Source organism: Ranitomeya variabilis, chromosome 1, assembly GCF_051348905.1.
Source record: "Ranitomeya variabilis isolate aRanVar5 chromosome 1, aRanVar5.hap1, whole genome shotgun sequence".
Taxonomy (NCBI): Eukaryota; Metazoa; Chordata; class Amphibia; order Anura; family Dendrobatidae; genus Ranitomeya; species Ranitomeya variabilis.
In genome coordinates, this window is record NC_135232.1 from 543,956,451 (window position 1) to 543,974,565 (window position 18,115).

At 45.4% G+C, this 18,115-nt stretch overlaps 1 protein-coding gene across 2 annotated transcripts in view; it reads left to right on the forward strand.

Moving 5' to 3' along the window:
* The window catches only part of LOC143766920 (protein S100-A1-like), a 107,225-nt gene extending 89,408 nt beyond the window's left edge, over window positions 1–17,817 (forward strand). For both annotated transcript variants that reach the window (XM_077254939.1, XM_077254932.1), the window contains one exon: window positions 17,595–17,817. In XM_077254939.1, coding sequence (XP_077111054.1) covers window positions 17,595–17,631 — 37 coding nt within the window. In that variant the 3' untranslated portion in view covers window positions 17,632–17,817. The remainder of the gene's footprint in view (window positions 1–17,594) is intronic.
* Window positions 17,818–18,115: the final 298 nt, after the last annotated feature.

The window sequence follows — 18,115 nt, forward strand, 5'->3', positions numbered from 1 at the left end:
CTCAGGTTCTCCTCACTTCTTGCCTCCTCCTCTGTCTGCTCCCTCACACACACTAAGACTTACTAACTCCGCTTCCAGACCAGAACTTATGGAGGAAGCTCCCCTGAAAACCTCATTTAGAGCTCAGCCCTTCTGGTCTGGATTCAGGAAAGGTGTTGGATGTGGACATCAGCTGGTAAGGGGACCCCTCTTTGCTTCCAGTCATGGCATCACCCCCTGTGAGGAAAGCAATGCCACTGTGGCAACCGGACTCCAGGGGTGCCACAGTATCATCTGCAAATATCGATATTTTACTTTGTAAACCTTCTACCAGATTGTTAATAAATATGTTGAAGAGAATAGGTCCCAACACCAATCCCTGCGGTACCCCACTGGTCACAGCGACCCAGTTTGAGAATATACCATTTATAACCACCCTCTGCTTTCTATCACTTAGGCTACTTTCACACTAGTGTCGTACAACGCAAACTGTGATTAGAAAACACAACGGTGGCAGCGGATGCAGTTTTACAACGCATCCGCTGCCCCATTGTGATGTCCAGGGAGGCGGGGGCGGAGTTCCGGCTGCGTATGAGCGGTCGGAAATGGCGGACATGACGCACCAAAAAACGTTACATGTAACTTTTTTGTGCCGACGGTCCGACGCACCCGTCGCACGACGGTTGCGACGTGTGCCAATCCGTCGCAATGCGTCGCTAATGCAAGTCTATGGAGAAAAAACGCATCCTGCAAGCAATTTTGCAGGATGCATTTTTTCTACAAAACGACGCATTGCGACGTGCAGTGCACGACGCTAGTGTGAAAGTAGTCTAAGCCAGTTACCCATTTACAAACATTTTCCCCCAGACCCAGCATTCTCATTTTGTGTACCAACTTTTTGTGTGACACGGTATCAAACGCTTTGGAAAAATCAAGATATAACATGTCCAATAAACCCATGCTGATATCGAGTTAAACAGTTATTCTCATTGAGATAATCTGTAATAGCATCCCTCAGAAACCTTTCAAATATTTTACCAACAATAGAAGTTAGACTTATTGGCCTATAGTTTCCAGGTTAACTTTTAGAGCCCTTTTTGAATATTGGTACCACATTTGCTTTACGCCAGTCCTGTGGAACAGACCCCATCGCTATAGAGTCCATAAATATAAGAAATAATTGTTTGTCTATTACATTACATACCAAGCCCAATAAAACAGATAAGACTTTATTAGGACATATGCGAAATGGACAAGGAGATCATGTTGACCACAGGATGACAGCTGTTTCGCGCACGCAGCACTTCCACAGATCCTGATCGGGATCTGTGGAAGTGCTGCGTGCGCGAAACAGCTGTCATCCTGTGGTCAACATGATCTCCTTGTCCATTTCACATATGTCCTAATAAAGTCTTAACTGTTTTATCGGGCTTGGTGAGTGCAAACCATTTTTTTCTTTTTCTCTGGATTTCAAGCACTTTTTTGGTTATGCACCCGAAGCGCCCGTGTATGGAGTAGGTGGTATGGGTACTGGCATAGCAGCTTAAGGCACGCTGATAGGTGATCGCAGAAAGCGGCAGTGCGGGTATATTTTTTTTTTCTTTTTTCTGGACATTATTACATTACTTAGTTCTCTTAGTATTATCTATAGATTTATCTATCTATTTTTTATCACCTAGTATTTTATTTTCCACCTTGAATACCGTAGAGAAGAATGTATTTAATATATTAGCTTTTTCCTCGTCATCTACATCCATTCTTTCCTCACAATTTTTTAAGGGGCCTACACTTTCAATTTTGGAAAATCCTAATATGTACTACAATGTACTCTGTGGATAGTATTGCCCAATGCACTGCCAACAGATTCCTAACACAATCGTCAAATCCTATTTCCACAGGGCTTAATAATCTTGATAGGTAACCAACAGGAACCCATTTTCCTTGTCTCTCCTGTAGCAACACAGCCATTATTGCTATCACAGAAGCATGAACCTGTAACACAAAAGGAAGATCTGGGTCTGGATTGCTTAAGGTACCGTCACACTCAACGAGAACGACAACGATCCGTGACGTTGCAGTGACGTTGCAGCGTCCTGGATAGCGATCTCGTTGTGTTTGACACGCAGCAGCGATCTGGATCCTGCTGTGATATCGCTGGTCGGAGCTAGAAGTCCAGACCTTTATTTCGTCGCTGATCACCCGCTGTCATCGCTGGATCGGTGTGTGTGACACCGGTCCAGCGATGTGTTCACTTGTAACCAGGGTAAACATCGGGTTACTAAGCGCAGGGCCGCGCTTAGTAACCCAATATTTACCCTGGTTACCATTGTAAAAGTAAAAAAAAAACACTACATACTCACCTTCTGATGTCTGTCACGTCCCCCGGCGTCCACGCGCTGCTGCAGGGAGCTTTCCCTGCACTGACTGTGTGAGCGCCGGCCAGCCGTAAAGCAGAGCACAGCGTTGACGTCACCGCTGTTACTGCCGGCGCCGCTGACTCATTCAGTGCAGGGAAAGCTCTCTGCAGCAGCGCGTGGACGCCGGGGGACGTGACAGACATCAGAAGGTGAGTATGTAGTGTTTTTTTTTTACTTTTACAATGGTAACTAGTGTTGAGCGATACCTTCCGATATGCATTGGTATCGGTATCGGATAGTATCGGCCGATACCGGCAAAATATCGGATCTCGCCGATACCGATACCCGATACCAATGCATTTCAATGGGACGCCAAGTATCGGAATCGTTCCCAGGGTCTGAAGGAGAGGAAACTCTCCTTCAGGCCCTGGGATCCATATTCATGTGTAAAATAAAGAATTAAAATAAAAAATATGGATATACTCACCTCTCCGGCGGCCCCTGGACCTTACCGCTGTAACCGGGAGCCTCCGTTCCTAAGAATGAGCCTGTGAAGGACCTCCGATGACGTCGCGGCTTGTGATTGGTCGTGTGAGCGGTCACATGAGCGGTCACACGACCAATCAGAAGCCGCAACGTCATCGAAGGCTCTTCACGCGCTCATTCTTAGGAACGGAGGCTCCCAGTTACAGCGGTAAGATCCAGGGGCCGCCGGAGAAGTGAGTATATCCATATTTTTTATTTTAATTCTTTATTTTACACATGAATATGGTTCCAATACCGATTCCCGATACCACAAAAGTATCGGAACTCGGTATCGGAATTCCGATACCGCAAGTATCGGCCGATACCCGATACTTGCGGTATCGGAATGCTCAACACTAATGGTAACCAGGGTAAATATCGGGTTACTAAGCGCGGCCCTGCACTTAGTAACCTGATGTTTACCCTGGTGCTGCAGGGGGACTTCGGCATCGTTGAAGACAGTTTCAACGATGCCGAAGTCGTTTCCCTGATCGTTGGTCGCTGGAGAGAGCTGTCTGTGTGACAGCTCCCCAGCGACCACACAACGACTTACCAACGATCACAATCGCTGGTCGTGATCGTTGGTAAGTCGCTTAGTGTAACGGTACCTTTAGAGCAGGTGCTTGAGAGAGGCTGGTTTTTAGCCTGCTGAAAGCCCCTTCATGCTCTTCCATCCATTCAAGTGGGTCAGATTCTCTTTTATCACTTTTTAGAAGTTCATAGAGGGGTTTTGCTTTCTCAGCTAATCCCTCAATGAAATCTCTCCTCATAGTTTCACATTTGTTGGGCTCAGGAATTCTCCCTACTATTGAAACTACCACCCCCAAAAACAACACAGAATCCTTCATTAGCTGGGCTTTGTTAGGATTAAGTTTAAGGCCTGCCTTCTCAAGGAGTGTTAGCAGTTCACTTAACAATGCATAATGTTGTTCCTTTGTGTCAGATTGGAGCAAAACATCATCTACATACTGCACAATACACTCAGGTCCTGAGAAAACTGACAAAATTTCAACCATACATTTATGGAAATAAGTAGAACTAGACTTGTGGAAATTGATAAAATGTTAATTGATTCCCTTGAAATGTACAGGCAAATTTGTACTGACAATCAGGGTGTATAGGAATTGAGAAATACCCATTTGAGATGTCTATTGACAAGAACACTGTGGAGGAAGGTTTAATTGCTGTCATTATATGAGGCATTTTGGCAACCACATTAGTGACAGGAGGGGTACCCTTATTTAAAGCTCTAGAGTCCAATGTTGGAACCCAGCTGTTATGATCCATAGTGGCTGAGGATCACGAATAGACCAGCAAGTGAATAAACTAAGGACAAGCTCTAGGGAGATGGTAACTGGACTGATCGCAAATCTGAACCTATCCAAAACAACTAGAGGTAGCCGGTGAACGTGCCTAAAAAATTCCTAGACGTTTCGAGCCAGCCTGAGGAACTAGCTACCCCTAAAGAGAAAGAAAGACCTCGCTTGCCTCCAGAGAAATAATCCCCAAAGATATAGAAGCCCCCAACAAATATTAACGGTGAAGTAAGAAGAAGGCACATACGTAGGGATGAAATCAGATTCAGCAAAAGAGGCCCACTAGTACTAGAAAGCAGAAAATAGAGCAGGGGTCTATGCGATCAATAAAAAACCCTTACAAAATATCCATCCTGAGATTACAAGAACCCACGCACCAACTAATGGTGTGTGGGGAGAAACTCAGTCCACTAGAGCATCCAGCAAGCGAGGAAATCACATTTTAGCAAGCTGGACAAGAAAACATGATAAACACTGCTGATCAAAAAAATGAGCAAACAAAACTTAGCTTTGTCCTGGATGGACTGGGAGCAAGGTAGTCAGAAGGAATCTGAGTAGCACTGATTACATCGACAGCCGGCAACAAGAGGAAGTAAAACAGAGCTATATAGGAACCTCCCAGAGGATAACCAACCAGCTGATAGCCAGAGACCAGCAGGATAACAAACAAAGCCACCAGGGGGAGCCCAAAGCAAAAGTCACACCATACCACCAGTGATCACAAGAGGGAGCCCGAAAACAGAGTTCACAACAGTACCCCCCCCCCTTAAGGAGGGGTCACCGAACCCTCATGAAAACCCCCAGGGCGATCAGGATGAGCCACATGGAAGGCACGAACCAAATCGGCCGCATGAACATCAGAGGCGACAACCCAAGAATTATCCTCCTGACCATAGCCCTTCCACTTGACCAAATACTGGAGCCTCCGTCTAGAAACACGAGAATCCAAGATCTTCTCCACCACGTATTCCAATTCTCCCTCAACCAGCACCGGGGCAGGAGGCTCAACCGGAGGAACCACAGGTACCACATACCTCCGCGATGGAACACATTATGAATAGCAAATGATGCCGGGAGGTCCAGACGGAATGACACAGGGCCAAGGACTTCCAGAATCTTATAAGGACCGATAAACCGAGGCTTGAACTTAGGAGAGGAGACCTTCATAGGAACGAAGCGAAAAGACAACCACACCAAGTCCCCAACGCGAAGTCGGGGACCCACACAGCGACGGCGGTTGGCAAAGAGCTGAGCCTTCTCTTGTGACAACTTCAAATTGTCCACCACATGATTCCAAATCTGATGCAACCTATCCACCACAACATCCACTCCAGGACAGTCAGAAGGCTCCACCTGACCCGAGGAAAAACGAGGATGAAACCCCGAATTACAAAAAAAAAGGAGAAACCAAAGTAGCAGAACTACCCCGATTATTAAGGGCAAACTCGGCCAACGGTAAAAAAGTAACCCAGTCGTCCTGGTCAGCAGAAACAAAACATCTTAAATAAGTCTCCAAGGTCTGATTAGTTCGCTCGGTTTGGCCATTCGTCTGAGGATGGAAGGCCGACGAAAAAGACAATTCAATGCCCAACTTAGCACAAAAGGTCCGCCAAAATCTAGACACAAACTGGGATCCTCTGTCAGAAACAATGTTCCCAGGAATCCCGTGCAAACGAACCACATTTTGAAAAAACAGTGGAACCAACTCGGAGGAGGAAGGCAACTTAGGCAAGGGCACCAAATGGACCATCTTAGAAAAACGATCAGATGACAGACATTCTCTGAGAGACAGGGAGATCTGAAATAAAATCCATGGAAATGTGCGTCCAAGGCCTCTTCGGGACAGGCAAAGGTAACAGCAAACCACTGGCACGAGAACAGCAAGGCTTTGCCCGAGCACAAATTCCACAAGACTGCACAAAGGAACGCACATCCCGCGACAAGGAAGGCCACCAAAAAGACCTGGCCACCAAGTCTCTGGTACCAAATATTCCAGGATGGCCCGCCAACACCGAAGAATGAACCTCGGAGATGACTCTGTTGGTCCATCTATCCGGGACAAACAGTCTCTCCGGTGGACAGCGGTCAGGTCTATCCGCCTGAAACTCTTGCAGCACACGTCGCAAATCTGGGGAGATGGCAGACAAAATCACCCCTTCTCTAAGGATACCAGCCGGCTCTGAATCTCCAGGAGAGTCAGGCACAAAACTCCTAGAAAGAGCATCAGCCTTCACATTCTTCGAACCCGGCAGGTACGAGACCATGAAATCAAAACGAGAGAAAAACAACGACCAACGAGCCTGTCTGGGATTCAGCCGCTTGGCCGACTCGAGATAAATCAAATTCTTGTGGTCAGTCAAGACCACCACACGATGTTTAGCTCCCTCGAGCCAATGTCGCCACTCCTCAAATGCCCACTTCATAGCCAACAGCTCCCGATTACCGACATCATAATTCCGCTCGGCAGACGAAAACTTTCTTGAAAAGAAAGCACATGGCTTCATCACAGAGCCATCGGGGCTTCTCTGCGACAAAACAGCCCCCGCTCCAATCTCGGAAGCATCAACCTCCACCTGGAAGGGAAGTGAGACATCTGGCTGACATAAGACCGGAGCCGAAGAAAACCGACGCTTCAGCTCCCGAAAGGCCTCCACAGCCGCAGAAGACCAATTAGTCACATCAGAACCCTTCTTGGTCAAATCCGTCAAAGGCTTAACAACGCCAGAAAAATTAGCTATGAAGCGACGGTAAAAATTAGCAAACCCAAGAACTTCTGAAGACTCTTAACAGATGTAGGCTACGTCCAGTCATGAATAGCCTGAACCTTCACTGGGTCCATCTCAATAGTAGAAGGAGAAAAAATGAAACCCAAAAAAGAAATCTTCTGGACTCCAAAAAGACATTTTGAACCCTTCACAAATAAAGCATTGTCACGTAGGACCTGAAAGACCATCCTGACCTGCTTAACATGAGACTCCCAATCATCCGAAAAAAACAGAATATCATCCAGATACACAATCATAAACTTATCCAGATATTCACGGAAGATGTCATGCATAAAGGACTGAAAGACTGAAGGAGCATTAGAAAGTCCAAAAGGCATCACCAAGTACTCAAAATGGCCTTCAGGCGTATTAAATGCAGTTTTCCATTCATCACCCTGTTTTATACGCACAAGGTTATACGCACCACGAAGATCTATCTTGGTGAACCAATTAGACCCCCTAATGCGAGCAAACAAATCAGTTAACAATGGCAAAGGATACTGAAATTTGACCGTGATTTTATTCAAAAGGCGATAATCAATACAGGGTCTCAGGGAACCATCCTTTTTAGCCACAAAAAAGAATCCTGCACCAAGAGGGGATGAGGACGGGCGAATATGTCCCTTTTCTAAAGACTCCTTTATATAACTCCGCATGGCAGCATGCTCCGGCACAGATAAATTGAAAAGTCGTCCCTTAGGAAACTTACTACCAGGAATCAAATTTATAGCACAATCACAGTCCCTATGAGGAGGTAGAGAATTGAGTTTGGGCTCCTCAAATACATCCTGGTAGTCTGACAAAAACGTAGGGACTTCAGAAGGAGTGGACAAAGCAATAGACACCACAGGAGCGTCACCATGAATTCCCTGACAACCCCAACTTGACACCGACATAGCTTTCCAATCCAGGACTGGATTATGAATCTGCAACCATGGTAGACCCAACACGACGACATCATGCAAATTATGCAGTACAAGAAAGCGAATCACCTCCTGATGAACAGGAGTCATGCACATGGTCACTTGTGTCCAGTACTGAGGTCTATTCGTAGCCAATGGTGTAGAATCAATTCCCCTTAGTGGAATAGGGAATTTTAAAGGCTCCAAATCAAAACCACAGCGCCTGGCAAATGACCAATCCATCAGACTCAGGGCGGCACCTGAATCTACAAAAGCATTAACCGGGTAAGATGACAGGGAACAAATCAGGGTAACAGACAAAATGAACTTAGGCTGTAAAGTACCAATGGTGACAGATTTATCAACCTTTTTTTTGCGCTTAGAGCATGCTGAGATAACATGAGCTGAGTCACCACAGTAAAAGCACAACCCATTTTGCCGTCTATAATTTTGCCGTTCACTTCTGGTCAGAATTCTGTCACATTGCATAGATTCAGGTGTCTGTTCAGAAGACACCGCCAAATGGTGCACAGGTTTGTGCTCCCGCAAACGCCGATCAATCTGAATGGTCAGAGTCATTGACTCATTCAGACCTGCAGGCGTAGGGAACCCCACCATGACATTCTTAATGGCTTCAGAAAGACCTTCTCTGAAATTTGCAGCCAGGGCACACTCATTCCACTGAGTAAGCACCGACCATTTCCGAAATTTCTGGCAGTACACCTCTGCTTCATCTTGCCCCTGCGAGAGGGCCCATAACGTTTTTTCAGCCTGGTTCTCAAGATTAGGTTCCTCATAGAGCAATCCAAGGGCTAGAAAAAACGCATCTACACTAAGCAATGCAGGATCCCCTGGCGCCAATGCGAAGGCCCAATCTTGGGGGTCACCACGCAAAAAGGAAATGATAATCTTAACTTGCTGAACGGCATCACCAGAGGAACGAGGTTTCAAAGAAAGAAACAACTTACAATTGTTCCTAAAATTCAGGAACTTAGATCTATCTCCAGAAAACAACTCCGGAATAGGTATTCTAGGCTCTGACATAGGACTGTGAACAACAAAATCCTGAATACTTTGAACCCTAGCAGCAAGATGATCCAGACTGGAAGCCAAGCTCTGGACATCCATGTCAGCAGCTGAACTCAGAGCCACACCAAGATTAAGAGGAGGAGAGAAGCTAGCCACAGCAGCTAGACACACGGCAAAAAAAAAAAAAAAAATTCTCAAGGCTTCTTTTCTCCTGCTTCTGCCATGCAATTAACACTTTACTGGCCGGCTGTACTGTTATGATCCTTAGTGGCTGAGGATCACGAATAGACCAGCAAGTGAATAAACTAAGGACAAGCTCTAGGGAGATGGTAACTGGACTGATCGCAAATCTGAACCTATCCAAAACAACTAGAGGTAGCCGGTGAACGTGCCTAAAAAATTCCTAGACGTTTCGAGCCAGCCTGAGGAACTAGCTACCCCTAAAGAGAAAGAAAGACCTCGCTTGCCTCCAGAGAAATAATCCCCAAAGATATAGAAGCCCCCAACAAATATTAACGGTGAAGTAAGAAGAAGGCACATACGTAGGGATGAAATCAGATTCAGCAAAAGAGGCCCACTAGTACTAGAAAGCAGAAAATAGAGCAGGGGTCTATGCGATCAATAAAAAACCCTTACAAAATATCCATCCTGAGATTACAAGAACCCACGCACCAACTAATGGTGTGTGGGGAGAAACTCAGTCCACTAGAGCATCCAGCAAGCGAGGAAATCACATTTTAGCAAGCTGGACAAGAAAACATGATAAACACTGCTGATCAAAAAAATGAGCAAACAAAACTTAGCTTTGTCCTGGATGGACTGGGAGCAAGGTAGTCAGAAGGAATCTGAGTAGCACTGATTACATCGACAGCCGGCAACAAGAGGAAGTAAAACAGAGCTATATAGGAACCTCCCAGAGGATAACGAACCAGCTGATAGCCAGAGACCAGCAGGATAACAAACAAAGCCACCAGGGGGAGCCCAAAGCAAAAGTCACACCATACCACCAGTGACCACAAGAGGGAGCCCGAAAACAGAGTTCACAACACCCAGCCATTTGGCTTCTTCGCTGGCCATAAGGGCGCATTGTTTGTGGATTGGCATTCCCTGATGACATTTTGAATTAGCAAGTCATCCAGTATCCTTTTAATATATGGGACTGATTATGGGGGTACTTTATACTGTCTCTGGGGAGAGGGATCAGGACCCTCTACCATTCCCACAATTTTGGAAACTTTGCTACATTGTGTTTTTGAAGTCACCCATACATCGTTATGTTGCCACAAAATATCAGCCAATATTTCATCATCCGTTGTCAATAACATTGCAGGATCTAAGGATTCCGCACCCTTGATTGAATCAATGCCATAAATGTCAGTAACTTTTAAACAGCCTCTACCTTGATCCTTTCCACAACAACCAGTTGCACAAATCAAAAAGGCCGGGTTCACATTAGCATATCTGTGTCTTGTGTACCTATCTGTAACATTGTGTATGTAGGGACATGTGTTGGCATCAGTTTGGGTGCAGATGCGTCCGCATGCTTTGTTTCACCGCACCCGCTGAACGCAACATGTTGCATTTTTTGTCATGTCAAATATCCGCAGGCATGCGCTTGCGGATGAGTGCATCAAAACAACGCATTACTGTCTATGGGAAAGAATTGGTACCAGAGGCGTAGCTAGGGTTTCAACTTAGGGGGGGCGAAACATCTGAGGGGGCCCCTAACCAGCTAACCCTTATTACAGCTACGGTTGCGCACTCTAGTTGTGAATATAGGGGAACCTCAGAATATGACTGCACTGTTATTGAAAATAAATCTATATACAAAAACGAACATTGACTTTACCGCCATATTGTGACCATATGCAACTTGGATGGTCACAATACTCTGAGTGCCCCTATAACAATAATGCTTAAGTGCCCACTTAACATTTAATAATGTCCCCTAAGTTCCCCCATGTACTGCTGCATTATACACAGTATGGTGAGCGTAAAGCTTCCCTATACACAGTCTAAGGCCCCCACAGCTCCCCTATACACAGTATGGTGATTCTATAACTCCCCTATACACCGTATGATGTTCCCACTGCTCCCCCATTTACACAAAATGATGTTCCCACTGCTCCCCTATAGATAATATGAGCCCAATTCTCCCCTATACACAGTATAATGCTGACAGAACTCCACTATAGAAAGTATAATGACCCCCAGAGCTCCCCTATATACAGTGTAATGGGCCAACAGCTCCCATATGCACAATATGCCTTCACAGTTTCCTATACACAGTATGATGGGCCGGCAGCTCCCGTCAAACAGTATGATGTCCCCCACAGTTCCCCTGTACACAGTATGATGGGCCCACAGCTTCCTTATACACAGTATGATGGGCGCACAGCTCCTTTATACACAATATGATGGGCCCACAGCTTCCTTATACACAGTATGATGGGCCCGCAGCTCCCGTATACACAGTATGATGGGCCCGCAGCTCCCGTATACACAGTATGATGGGCCCGCAGCTCCCGTATACACAGTATGATGGGCCCGCAGCTCCCTTATACACAGTATGATGGGCCCGCAACTCCCTTATACACAGTATGATGGGCCCGCAGCTCCCTTATACACAGTATGATGGGCCCGCAGCTCCCTTATACACAGTATGATGGGCCCGCAGCTCCCTTATACACAGTATGATGGGCCCGCAGCTCCCGTATACACAGTATGATGGGCCCGCAGCTCTCGTATACACAGTATGATTGGCCTGCAGCTCCCGTATACACAGTATGATGGACCCCCAGCTCCCTTTTACACAGTATGATGGACTCACAACTCCCTGTAATGATTTGGATACCCTGGTCATTTACTCATCCTCCGGCGTATTCACTATTTTGTGGCACTGCTGCAGTGCCGCTGCTCAAACTTGTGAGCGCAGCTTCTGACAGGCCAGAAGTTAGAAGCTATCTCACAAGCGCTCAATGTAAGACTATGAGGCTATGTGCACCTGTGTTTTTTGTGCAGATTTCACCTGTGTTTTACTACCTGCAGAATGCTATACAGGAGCAGGTATAAAACGCTGCAGAATCCGCAAATAGAATTGACATGCTGCAGAAAATAAAATGCAGCGTTTCTGTGCTGTATTTTCCGTATCATGGGCACTGCGGATTTGGTTTTCCATAGGTTTACATGGCACTGTAAACCAGATGGGAAACTGCTGCAGATCCGCAGCGGCCAATCCGCACCGTGTGCACATAGCCTGAGAGTGAGAAAGAGGCCAGAACGAGGCTCCCACAGACTCACACTGATTAGTGACCTCTGCGCTGCTCCATGAAACACTGGAGCCTCGGACAGGCCACAAACTGCAGGAGACGGAGCCGAGCGGAGACTAAAACAGATGAAAACGCCGGAAGGTGAGTATTAGACAGGGGGCAGGGGATGTGGATTTTCAGCACCGCTCCAGCAATGAAATAAAAAATAATGCTGCAGTGGTGCTGTAAGGGTATGTGCACACGTCCGGATTTCTTGCAGAAATTTCCTGAAGAACACCGGAAATTGGGGTTTTTTCCCGGTTTTTTTAGCATTCTGCAAGCGTAATTAGCTTGCAGAATGCTAAAGTTTTCCAAGCGATCTGTAGCATCGCTTGGAAAACTGACTGACAGGTTGGTCACGCTTGTCAAACATACTGTTTGACAAGTGTGACCAACTTTTTACTATAGATGCTGCTTATGCAGCATCTATAGTAAAAGAATGTTTAAAAATAATAAAAAAAATGCTTATACTCACCTGCAGACTTCAGCGGCGTCCGTTCCGTATAGATGGTGTGTGCGCGCAGGACCTTCCATGACGTCGCGGTCACGTGAGCGGTCTCGACCAATCACAGGACCGTGACGTCATCGCAGGTCCTTCACCGCACACCAGCTACAGGAACCGAAGCGGCAGCATGCACCTGAGAGGCGGGAAGACATCGAAGGTGAGTATATCACTATTTTTTATTTTAATTCTTTTTTTTTTACCACTTATATGGTGCCCAGTCCGTGGAGGAGAGTCTCCTCTCCTCCACCCTGGGTACCAACCGCATATAATCTGCTTACTTCCCGCATGGTGTGCACAGCCCCGTGCGGGAAGTAAGCAGATCAATGCTCTCCTAGGTGTGCGGAATCCCCGCAATTCCGCATTTTTAATGAACATGTTGCTTTTTTTTCCGCGATGCGATTTTTTCGTGGAAAAAATCGCAACATTTGCACAAAAAATGCGGAATACACTGTAAATAATAGGAGGCATAGGTTAGCGTTTTTTTCGCGTTTTTATCACGTTTTTATAGCGAAAAAACGCAAAAAAAACGCGAAAAATCCTGAACGTGTGCACATGGCCTAAATGTGATGCAGCTCTTGGTTACTGTATGCAAGCTCCTTATACTAATACTCATAAAAGACCCAGGTGGTACGTATCAAAAGCCCCCTACCCCCATCTCCAGCCTCCCCAGACAGCAAATATTACATGATGGAGTACATATAATATCAGAACTAAACATTATAATATTCAGCCCCCAGTGACCTGCCCCCTCCCCCACTTCTGCCCCAATACCCCCATCGTCTCACATCCACCCCTCGGTGCCCCGTCCCACCTCACCCACCTTCAGCCCCCACAACACCCCCATGGTCTCACATTTACCCCCCAGTGCCCTGTCTCCCCTCCCCCACTTCAGTACCCAATGCCCCCATCAGCTCACATCCACCCCTCAGTGCCCTGTCTCACCTCACCCACCTTCTCCCCTCACAACACCCAAATAGTCTTACATTCACCCCCCAGTACCCTGTCCCCCCTCACTCACTTTCAGCGCCCACAATGCCCCAACGGTCTCACAGTGACATACCTGAATTTAATAAACCTAATAAGTTCCATCCCCAGCACTTACTGATAAAGTTTGCACTGCAGGCAGGACCAGGAAGTGTCTAGGGGAAATGCAAGGTGTGGGCACTAGGACCCAGCGTGCCTGAGCCAATCCTAGCGTGCACAGAGTGAAAGTGAAGAAAACTGCAGCCAGGAAAAGCTTCATGATCAGGTCAGACAGGCGAAACCATTCACTGCAGGAGGGAGACTGCAGCCGGCCACTGTGCTAATACCGTGCAGAGTCTCTGTAAGACGGGAGCAGACATTATACTGCTCTCCTCCTATGCGGTGTTCTGCCCCGTCACAGAAGTGGCCCTGGCTCCTGGTGGGCCCCTTCATGTGACAGGGCCCGGGGCGACGGCCCCCTCTGCCCCCCCAGTAGCTACGCTACTGATTGGTACGCAAGGACATGCGTACGCATGCGTTCGATGTGCTTGCCTACTTCAGACTGCGCATGTCCAGGAACTGATTTAGTCCGCGCTGCTACACTACAGATTCGAATGTAATGAAAAACTCTGGTGGTTTATTCAACGTGTTTCAAGGTCTATCTGACCCCTTCATCAGGAAAATACTACAAATATGTTTTCCTTAGCTCTTTCAAAAGTGGGCCATATAATGTAACTTCAGGAAGAACTTGTTCCCCATTCATTGCATTATTTGGCTTTTAGTTTTGGTTTTGCATCCTAATAATAAAAAGTCTACTATTAACAAATTTCTTATTACTTCTGTGTCCTTTTATAGAGTGGCCAGTATTTTCACATTTAGGGTACGTTCACACGATGCTGATTTGTCTGTGGAATTTTCTGCATGGATTCTTCCTCTCTTGGCAGAAAACGCAGTTGAATATCCGCGTGGATTTGATGTGTTTTTTATGTGGATTTGGTGCAGATTTTCATGCGTTTTTTTTTCATGCGGATATGTATGCATTTTTGAAAGCTAAAAACCGATCTATTATTTAGCAAAAAAAGAAAGAATTGTGATGTCACAATTGTCCAACCTCTTCTGTTACATACTCCATTGAATACCATAATATCATAACATACCATCTTCAAATATAATGTTTACACACACAAAAGCAAATATAAGTGAATATCTATAGATAGATAGATATATCGATAGATGTATCGATAGATGTATCGATAGATAGATAGATAGATAGATAGATAGATAGATAGATAGATAGACAGACAGACAGACAGACAGACAGATAGATAGATAAGGTCCACATCCTGGACTGAAACGTCGCACATGAGCCAATAAATTACACATATTTTTTCTATTGGAGTGCTGCCTTCGTTTTTCTGGATAATAGCATGAGGTTTGGTACATACCTGGAAGGATTTTTTGCACAATTTGTTTTCTTTTGGTGCTGCTTTTTGTTTTGTTTTTCTAGATAGATAGATAGATAGACTTAAGAATCAATACAGTCTGTTTACTGAGAAGTGGATTAAGTGCTGGAATCCACACAGCATCATACGTGAATGAAGGCAGAACAGCCAGGGTCTCACTTGAGAGAAACTCACATGAGTCTCGCACCTCAGTACCTGGCATTGTCATCAGCATTCTGGCCAGAGCGTTCAGTTGCATAGTAATACATGCAACCCAGTTCGCAGTGCCAATGGCAGTGCCGGATACTGAGGTGCGAGACTCTTGCAAGTTTCTCGCAAGTGTGTCCCGGTCTTAAACGCAATATTGGTTCAATTTTTTTTTAAAAAAAGGAAAAACAATATGTGGGCTCCTGTGCAATTTTCAAAACTAGAACAGGGAAAGCCAGCAACTGGGGGCCAATGTTTATAGCCTGGGAAGAGGGTAATGCCCATGGTGCTTCCCAGGCTATTAATATCAGCTCACAGCTGTATATTTAGTCTTTACTGACTATTAAAATAGGTTAGCCCCAGAAAAAAATGACATGGGGTCTCCCTATAACTAATAACCAGAAAAGGCTATGCAGACATCTTCGGGCTGATATTAATAGACTAGGAAGGGCTCATAATTATTGCCCTCCCCCCGGCTACAAACACCAGCTGTCAGCAGCCCCAGAAATGGCGCATCTCTAAGATGCGACAATTTTGGCACTTAGCCTCTCTCTTCCCACTTGCCCTGTAGCGGTGGCAAGTGGGGTAATAGTTGTGGGATTGATGTCACCTTTGTATTGTAAGGTGACATCAAGCTCATGGCTTAGTAATGGAGAAGCGTCTATGAGACACCTATCCATTACTCATCCTATAGTCGTTACATGTTAACTAGAAACACAGACAGAATAAAGTCTTTTAATGAAATAAAACACAACACAGTTTGCCATATTCATTATATGCCTAATTCCTGCGACGCCCTCGTTCTCCTGCAAAAAAAAAAAAAATAAACCAACTCAAATACTGCCTGTTCTGATGTAATCCATTTAATAACGAGTGTCCCACAACGATCTCCCATTTAGAGCTGTCACATCAGGAGATGTGACTGTTCTACAGGGCCTCCGATGACATAGTGACCGGAGATAATACTCCCGCAGTGTAGTTCGTGCTCTCACTACGGTGCTACAGCTGCATGAGAATTTTCTCATGCAGCGGTGCCGCAAGTGACAGGATGAACTCTGGAGACCTCTAGGTGGCAGAGTGATACAGTGCAGGAGGATACCTCCTGTCACTGTATTACCGGAGCCCCTGTAGAGCGGTCACATCTCCTGATGTGACAGCTCTAAATGGGAGATCATCATAGGACACTCGTTATTAAATGGATTACATCAAAACAGGGAGTATTTGTGTTATTTTATTATTTTGCAGGCGATCGAGGGCGTCGGGGATTAGCTGTTTGGTGAGTATGTACTGTATGTGTATATGTGTTTTTTTTACTATTCAACACAGTAGTTGGAATGATGGGACTACGCTCCCATCATTGGGTAATGCTGTCACTGTTCTGCGTGACAGCAGACATAGCCGGATGGGATTAGTAGTCCCATCGGACGATGCCCAACTACACATGGACCCGCACACACACACAACCGTGCACACACCCGCAGATCCCCGTAGACACATGCACACACACACAGATACACACAGACACCTGCACACAGACACCCACATTTTCTCCACTCACAAATAGTCTCCGCCCACACACTTTTCCTCCTTCTGACATCATTTCCTTTCTGCAGTGTTTTTCGCACGCAACTCCACAGCAAAACCGCAAATCTTTTTACACCTGCGGTTTTGCTGCAGATTTAACTGACTCAATGGAAGTCAATGGGTGCAGAAAACCTGCAGATCCGCAAAAAGAATTGACATGTTGAGAAAAATAGAACGCTGCGAATCCGAGAGGATTGTTCCGCAGCATGTGCACACCAATTCTGGATTTCCCATTGACTGACATTGGTTGTGCACTACACTGCGGATTTGATGCAATTCCGTGCTTCCAAAAATGATCCGCATGAAAATCCGCAACATGTGCACATAACCTTATAACATTTCCTGACAAATCTTACTTTGCCTTCATTTTTGACTACCTCTGAGATTCTCTTTTGAGGTTTGTTGTCATGACTCATATTGTTAATTTAATCTTTTAATATATTTACAAAGGATAGGAGCTTGTATTCCTCAAGGCAACCTTTGTTGGATAGTCAACAAAAACGCATTTGCTAGCCATTAAACATAGAAAGCTACTACTATCTGGAGACATGTCATGGCAGTTGTAGGTAGAATAATATAATGTCAAATACTCACTGCAAAAGATAATTGGATCATCACCTCTATTTAGTTTTGCATTTTTTAAGGCATTTGAACCTCTAGTATCCAACAATTACAATATCATTCTCTTAACCACCCCTTGTTTTTTTTATAGACTCAGAAAGATGCAGGCACGGTGGACAAGATCATGAAAGAATTAGATGAGAATGGAGACGGAGAAGTGGACTTTCAAGAATTTGTCATTTTGGTGGCATCTTTGACCGTAGCATGTAACACCTTCTTCTGTGAGAGCAGTTGAACTTTCTGAAGTTAATCACTTGTTGTGTCAGATGTATAAACGTTTGTCTGATTAAACTTGAGAACTAAGTTCCACATAAGTCTATGTTCTTGTTATATCAAATAAGTTGTCTTGGGGAAATTACTGTGATCTGGGCTTCACACAATTGATCAAATAGATGTCATAAAATCACAGATTCTTAAGTACAGATGAGCGAACCTTTCAAGATTCAGTGAACGTCCCGATGTTCGCAGAACAGTTTGTAGAACGTACCCGACCCCATTAAATTCAAAGGGGGGGGGGGGCAAAACCAAACATATACACAACACCATATGACATGACAAAAAGCTACCCAAACAGATCTAATTAGGGGCAGACACACATGAAAAGTGGCATCA